General features: G+C 38.7%; 1 protein-coding gene across 1 annotated transcript in view; it reads left to right on the forward strand.

The window, feature by feature from the left end:
* spegb (striated muscle enriched protein kinase b) overlaps positions 1-5,672 on the forward strand; it is a 33,066-nt gene extending 27,394 nt beyond the window's left edge. Inside the window, exons 34-38 of the mRNA XM_072397885.1 lie at positions 119-358; positions 483-706; positions 864-939; positions 1,160-1,309; positions 1,429-5,672. Coding sequence (XP_072253986.1) covers positions 119-358; positions 483-706; positions 864-939; positions 1,160-1,309; positions 1,429-1,684 — 946 coding nt within the window. The 3' untranslated portion in view covers positions 1,685-5,672. The remainder of the gene's footprint in view (positions 1-118; positions 359-482; positions 707-863; positions 940-1,159; positions 1,310-1,428) is intronic.
* Positions 5,673-8,010: the final 2,338 nt, after the last annotated feature.

Raw genomic sequence — 8,010 nt, forward strand, 5'->3', positions numbered from 1 at the left:
GATGTAGTACATCTTGTTCTGGCTTTCATTTGGAACCAACAAATGTCTGACTCTATTACATTTATAATTATTCAAAGACAGGAAATATAAATGTTAAGAGCATTTCCTTCTCACTCAGGGGTCGTTTTGGTGTGATCCGGGAGTGCCGTGAAAATGCCACAGGCAACCTCTTCATGGCTAAGATTGTTCCATACGAGGCAGATACCAAACAGGCTGTGCTTCAGGAATATGACATCCTCAAGTCCCTTCATCATGACAGGATCATGGCCCTACATGAAGCTTACGTCACACCGCGCTACCTTGTGCTGATCTCTGAGTACTGCAGTGGGAAGGAGCTGCTCTACAGCCTCATAGACAGGTGAGTCTGTGCTTGAAGTCAAAACTGGTTCTTGGTAAATACAGCATTTAAAGTTATATCTAAAGTTATTCATGAACCACTTCTCCTGGAGTGGTTTAACAAGCTGCGTTCTGGTATCTGTCAGATTCCGCTACTCAGAGGATGACGTGGTGACTTACATCGCGCAGATCCTTCAGGGTCTGGACTACCTCCACACTCGCCGCATCCTGCACCTGGATATCAAGCCAGAAAACCTCATAGTCACCAACATGAACCTCATCAAGATCATTGATTTTGGAAGTGCACAGACATACAATCCTCTCTTCCTCAAGCAATTCAACCCTCCCATTGGAACACTAGAGTACATGTGTAAGAGTTCACTTATATACAGCCAAAATACAAATTATACATTGTAGTCAAAATATTTATAAGTGAAAGACATTACATATTACTTCATTTTCATGTGGTCCAAAGACTATTTGCAGTTCAAAAAAAGGCTGGGCATTTCCCTTTCTTCTTCTTTTAGCTCCAGAGATGTTAAAAGGGGATGTTGTGGGCCCTCCAGCTGACATCTGGAGCATTGGTGTGCTGACTTTCATCATGTGAGTGCTGCTTTCACAGCTTCCTCCCTGCAAGTTCTCTTTAGTAGAAATGTTTTTGTTTTTTTTAATAATGAGGCCTATGATTGAAAGTGATTTGCTGCATGTTGGTGCTGTTGTGATATTGATATACTTCACAATTAAACGAACAAACAAAGCGATTCTGTTCTGAGCTTTTTTTGTATGTTTTGAAGGCTCTCCACTGTTTTTCTTGACTATCCAGGTTGAGCAGCAGGTCGCCTTTCATGGAAAATGACCCTCAGGAGACTGAGGTCAGGATCCAGGCGGCCAAGTTTGACCTCTCTAAACTCTATCAGAATGTGTCCCAAAGTGCCTCTCTGTTCCTGAAAAAGATCCTCTGTAGCTACCCCTGGTAAGCTAAACATTGGAATTGTTGACTTGTTACAATGGGATCATTTTATTTTATTTTGACCACTCATTAAGCTGATTTTCTTTTCAGTCATTGATTATTTGGATCCTTGTCTTCAACAGGGCCCGTCCTTCTATCAAAGACTGCTTCAACAACTCATGGCTACAAGATGCATATCTGATGCGCCTTCGTAGGCAGACTCTCACCTTTACAACTACCCATCTCAAGGAATTCTTGGCCGACCAGCAGCGCAGGCGAGAGGAAGTGGCCACCAAGCACAAAGTCCTACTTCGGTCCTACCAGAGTTCACCACAAACTCCCACCAGCCCCATCAAGCCAACTGTGCCAACATCACCCTCCACACCTATCACCCAGTGAAAGCAGGCTTCCAAACATCAGTTGGCAGGACTTTGCATGGGGCAAACATCCATGGAGTGAGACAAGACTTTGGGCCAGATGGTGAGGACAGTCCCAACAGATTTTAGTTGTTGAACGGTCAGAAGATCTTCTCCTGTGAAACCATTAGTGGCTATGACATCATCTCTTTTCTCTTCTGGTTTCAAATGAGAATCTAGGGAACTGCTTTCACACATAAGGGAACTTTTAGGAAGCTGCATAAGCCGCCTATAGTGTGAAACTTCCTCACACAGGGGAGGATGTTGATTTCAAGTTAGTACCTCAAAGTTTGTAACTTTCATACATTTTGGATTAATTACTTCTTTTCTTTCTAGTATCTCAACTCAGATTAGAGAAGACACATTAATACAGTGTTTTAACCTGCCACGAAAGACTTAAAGTTGCTGTTATAGAGTTTCTGCTGTTTAAGAGAGGTCAACCCAATGAATTCATTAACTGAATTCCATAATCATGAGCACAACTTCACAACAAAGTGCATAATGCAACTCAAAGTAAATTTGAAAAGAACAGAAACTGTACTTTGAACACCTTTAATGGTCTATTAAGGAAATTATTGACCAAATTATGTTAATTTTATTATGATGTCTAATTCTTCTAAACAGCAACATAGTGGTTGATAATCGTTCACATAAACAAAATGTATTGTTTGCTACTTGAGTTCTTACACTACTGTAGCACCTCAGTGATGATCGAGATTGTAGCAGTTCCAGAATTGATTTTTTTTTATGTCTTGAGTTCAGAAAATACATCAGTGGCTTCTCTACAAGGGCTATTATAGTAGAACAGTGTCAATTTTGGCATTCTCCCCTCATGATATGTGAGCTTGAAGCTTCCATTTGTGTTATGCTATCTGGATGACAAGGATTCTCTCATTCTCAAAAGCTGAGATTAGGCAGTTTTCTTAAGATTTGTGATAAAATCCCCATCTTGGAGCTTCCATTGAAATATCTTTTCTTCATCCAATTAAAATGTGGACTGCACAAGTGTGTCTGTGCAGGGCTTCCAGGTACTGGTTCCTCCGCTACAAATGAGCTTGCAATGAGCACATTAGCCTGTTTCAACTACTCTTCCATTTTAACTAGTGTGAGATATTGAAGCTACACATAGGCATTTATAATCATCTGACTTTCAAAGAAAGAGCGCTAAAGTTTTGTTTGAGTCAATCTCAGACATGCATACAGAACAGACACTTGTGAAATGTATTTAATGTAAGTATGCAGGATTTTAGTGTTAAACTCAATCACTTTACAAACCCACTGGTAACACTGGGGGTGCCTCTAAGTGCCCTTAAGGAGCAGTTGTCTAAAAAATCTGGATAAAATCAGCTGATAAAAAATTGTTGATGAAAGCATTGCTAAATGTGCTAGTTCTAACTTTAGCTGTCATTTTCATTGGCCAATTGCTACGGCTTTGGAAAAGGGGTTGCTTTATTTGTAACATACTTTTTTTTTTCTTTTTGGAATAAAATAGCATTAGATTTTGAAAAAATCCATATCTCCTCAGTTCAGAGGCATATGACTCTGGTTCTGAGGCTGTATAAGCTAAAAAGATGGTGTGCTCAGTGATCTATATGTGAAAATTTGCACTCCCTGTACAGGCAGAGAGAAGCCATACAGCTACAGGAAACATGAGCTCAATTAGTTAACAAGTAACATTTCTTCTTCATATTTCATGTTCTGTACAATGATATATCAACCTAATTTTTTTTACAAAAGTAACCAAAATAGGAGACACATTTGGGCTACCTTACTAAACTTAAGCCTTTTTCGGCGATGCTTTTTCAAACTGGGACTGAAGCGCCTTTTGTTGCAAATCGTGTCAATCAGTGGGTTTACATGATGAGATTAACTCGATTATAGCTATAGTTGGGTTATGCTCCTTATCTGAGCAAGGGTAATTATCCTTTGTTACATGGCGGTGAGTGAATCGAATCACTGGCACAAAGCATGCAAAACCACAGTAGATAAGTGGCGCTGTACCCATTTCAACTATCGCTAATAGAGCCACTTCCTGTTGACGTCTTCACCAACAACAACAACAACAAAACTAAGGCATTCGAGAAAGATGGCGAACGAAGAGCAAGATGAAGCTGCGTCCCTCTACATCTGTGATGAACATGGTTATGGCACAAACAGGATGCACAACGGCGCATTCTCCATCGCGTTGTTTGTTTCTTTCTGACGGCTGCGACAACAACAGTAATATCGTCTCCTTCGACTTCCGGGTGACGATCGCGGGAAAAAATCTCAAGCATGCGCAGATCCTATCCACTGTCGTCTCCAGGCACGTTAAGTGGGCAATCGGATCGAGTTATCCCAGGGTCTTAATTCGATCGCAAGTAACCAGATCCGATTCGATTTCTTGTCGGATTAAGCTTGTCACATGAGCTGAATAACTCAATCCTATTGTAATTTAGCCATTAATCCGATCCGATTGCCCGCATGTAACCACACTGAATGTCGATTCACTGCTGATTTGCCTCTGAGAGAAGTAGTGTCAGAAAACGATCCCGACTCGTATGTGCCTTCACACATTAAGCCGGCACCATGGAACCAAGCTACTGTCGTCACTTAACTGATTGTACGACGCTGGTTTGATGTGTGAAAGGACAGAGAAATGCAGGGATGTTCCACCTCTGTTAGGCCAGCTCTTTCACGCTGATAAGGCTCAATGCATGTGGGTAAGAGGGTTTAAATTGAGGCAAATTTTATATTTGGTCCAAATGTCATATGCCGGCATTGACATGGCATAGCAAAAGATTTGAAGGCCAAACGTGGCCCAAATGCCCTGAGAAAATGTAGATTTTGTGGCTGTTTAGGCAGCTACACTCACCCTGACTTAACACTGTCAGCAAAGGGCTAATGTGGACCATGTTTGGGCCAAAAATTCATTGCTATCTGGGAAATAATAAAAAAATTTTTTTGCTAACTATAAAGGGAATGATCTACGGAGAAGATAGATCACCTAAATATGTGTTTTGGAAATCTATTCCTTGGCACATTGTATACCGGAACAATGGCTCTGACATTATACTGATCATAAATCAGAGATTTATGTATAATTTAACAAATCTTATCTCTTTAAGGTAAATACATTTCTAAATTGAACTGTTTCTTCAATATATATTGACTTCCCTTTTGAGAGCAAGTTCAGTTTTTACAGCAGCATGTGAAACAATAGGTTGTTGACATTGTTGCTGTCACATGAATTTAAGTAAAGCATAGATTTGCACATTTTGGAACAGATTAAAGAATAATTCAGCCACAAGTAAGACACTGATTAGTCTTTTTGGGTGATATGAAGCTACATCATACAGTGAATTGTGAGTTGTTTGAATATGTGAACTGACTGACCTATGTTCCTGGTAATTTGATGGAAATTCTTCACTAGTTTTTATATTTTCTATTGCTTTTGCTAGAAAAATACTGCCCTTTATCTGCAGCTTTTAGTCTCTTTAGCTCAGCCCTTTTCCTGTGCAGAATCCAATTGGGAGATTCATTAAACCTGAATGAAAACATGCAAAATCAGCACGACAGTACAATATTGCATTAAATTCTAAGTGTCTGTGCAATATATGAACTTTCTTCTTCAATCACAGAAAAGGAAATGACAGCTGTTTGAAAGCAGACAACAGGGTTTCTCCACATTTTGTATTTGAATGCGATGATACAGTATTTTGTGGGTTGTGTTGCAGTGCCTCGTGATGGATATTAGATTGTGAGAGGAAAAAACAATTAAATGAATGACTTGTTCTTTACTTTGATTATATGAATATGATTTGATTATATGATTATATGAGACTGCTTTGTGTGTGTGTGTGTTTTCGCTAAAGTTGTTTATTTATTGAGTGACTGTATTTGTTACAGCTTCAGCTTTTTATTTGTGTCCGGCATGGAAACGGCATGACAGGTGTTAAAGTTGAACAATAAAGGAAACGTGATAAAAAAAACATATGGCTCTATTATGGAACAACAGAATGCAATGATTTGCAAATTTCATATACAAATATTTCATTAACAGTAGAAAATAGAAACATTATTAAATGCTGAAAGGGAGACATTTTACTATTTAATGGAAAATATGAAGTCATCTTGAATGTGATGACAACCACACATCTGAAAAAGTTGGGACAGGGCCATGATTACCACTGTGTAGCACCCCCTTTTTTTTAACAACAGCCTACAGATTGTCATGGTGACATTTTATCATAACCTGCAGTGACCATAGATTTTTAAACTTTTAAAGACGTCCTTAAAACAAAGAAATAGCTGCTGCTGGTAGCGCTGCTTTTGAATTGGTGCCATTTCATATTGGTGCCATTTCATAGGTCCAAGCACATGTTCTGTAGAGTCTCAATCTAATCAGTGGTATGAAGAGTGTTTGTGTGACTGTTTAGTATTTATTCGGCTTGCTTGCTCCACTGAAGTAGTATATCAGTATCAATTATGTGGCACTACCTGAAATAAAAAAGAAAAAAGTGAGCCATCTGAGCCACACTGCCATGTTATTTAAAAACTTAGCATTGGACAGTTTGACAGGGTCATAAACCTGTTTTTCCGAATTATAGAGTAAAAGATGTAAAACAATCTTGTTAGAAAAATATCATGAGGTTACTATAATAAAATAAGTACTGTGGGCAAAGAAGATTAAGGGGCACTGTGCTGCGGGAGTTCTCCTCCTATCTTGTTAGTTTAACCTTGGATGCTGATGAAGGCCTCCTATTTTTGCTCGTTCTATTTTCTGTATGAAACTTGATTAACTGAACAAAGAAGTCTTAAATGACGTTATGATATTAACTACACTGTAGTCATCTAACAAAGATACTGATAGGAGGGACTACAGGAATCATAACCTTGTGTGGCTAAAGATTTTGTAGAAGAAAGCATAAATAGCAGAAGTATCATTTTAGAACTCAGACAACCCTGTGTCAGCTTTATGATAAGTTGGGCAGACTTGTCTCCTGGCAGCAAGATTAAACTTTTTGTTAACTGATTCCAGCGACTCTGAGCCTCATTGGGAGTATTTTCTTAACAACTCATTCAGGGTAAACACACTCATTAAACTCCACCTATGGCCACTGGAAAGAATCTTGCCAGAGATATCTGATACGAATATTTCAGCCAGCAAGAATACCTATGTTACAACAAAATGTTATCCTCAAGGCAATATGCAAGTGTTTGCCTTTACCAAAGAGCTTGCATCAACACTTCCAGTCCTTGGTAAGATCTCTAATGTCCCAGACCAGATCAGAACAACACTGAAAAGACTGAAATATTTGGGAATCCTCCTCCAGACGTCAGATGTGGCTAAAAGACGGAGACCACATTAATGAAGACTACAGGTATACAGAGTAGTTGCCGATTGGCCTGTCAAACACAGAAGAATGCAAATAAAGTGAAGTACATCCTGATTTCAAAGAAAATCGGGATTAGTGATTGAAAAAAGTGAAACTACTACCTTGATGCCTGGGAGACAAAGTAGATTTTTTGGTTGACAGTTTGTTTTGAAAATTCTTTTAGCGCTACAAAGTGTCATCGCCCATTTTAGATTATGCTAAACTGGTTACAAATCATAAGAAAGTCTATACAAAATTGAGTTTGTGTACTTGAGCAACATATTCCAAAATACTTTTTAATATTTCAGTAATGAATTGCAGAGAACAAACAGTTCTCAAACTGCATTAAGTCACAATCCTACAGGGCTTGTGACTTAATGCCATAGTTTTGCCTGTAAGTCTATGTCAAAGGTAGGAGGAAATTAAGAAAAATAAAAAAAAGTTGTGCACACTGAAACAGGCCAACAGTTTTCAGATGCTAGGTGCAAGTCTTTGTGGCCACTTAAGACACTTATCATATATCCATATTAAACATTGTATTGCAGATATGACCTTTGTTTTTAAAAGCTAAAGGGCATAGTATGTCATAAAGACTTGTTCTAACTAGACATCTAAGCCCCTTAAACAAATATTGTCCCAAAGTTCTTTCGCAAGTGGAAAGAAACCTGGATGTCGACAAAGCACATCAATACATGGTCTATAAAATTGTGTTCAGTTCTGGAAGCCAGGTCAATTTAAAGACAAACAAACAAACTAAAAAACAACAACAACAACAAAAAACCCAATTTCAAGTAGAATGTCTGTATTTGAGTGGGAACGTTCATACCGATTTTTAAAGACGAGTTAAGGGCACTTTAAAGATTGCCGTAACTTCCCCCTCTGTTTTGGTCGGTTTCAAGGCCACCCCTAATGTAAAAGTGTTATAGCAAGATTAAAAAACGTGTGGGACCTC

This window comes from Leuresthes tenuis, unplaced genomic scaffold (assembly GCF_036924035.1).
Source record: "Leuresthes tenuis unplaced genomic scaffold, fLeuTen1.0.hap1 SCAF_12, whole genome shotgun sequence".
In the NCBI taxonomy this organism is placed as follows: domain Eukaryota; kingdom Metazoa; phylum Chordata; class Actinopteri; order Atheriniformes; family Atherinopsidae; genus Leuresthes; species Leuresthes tenuis.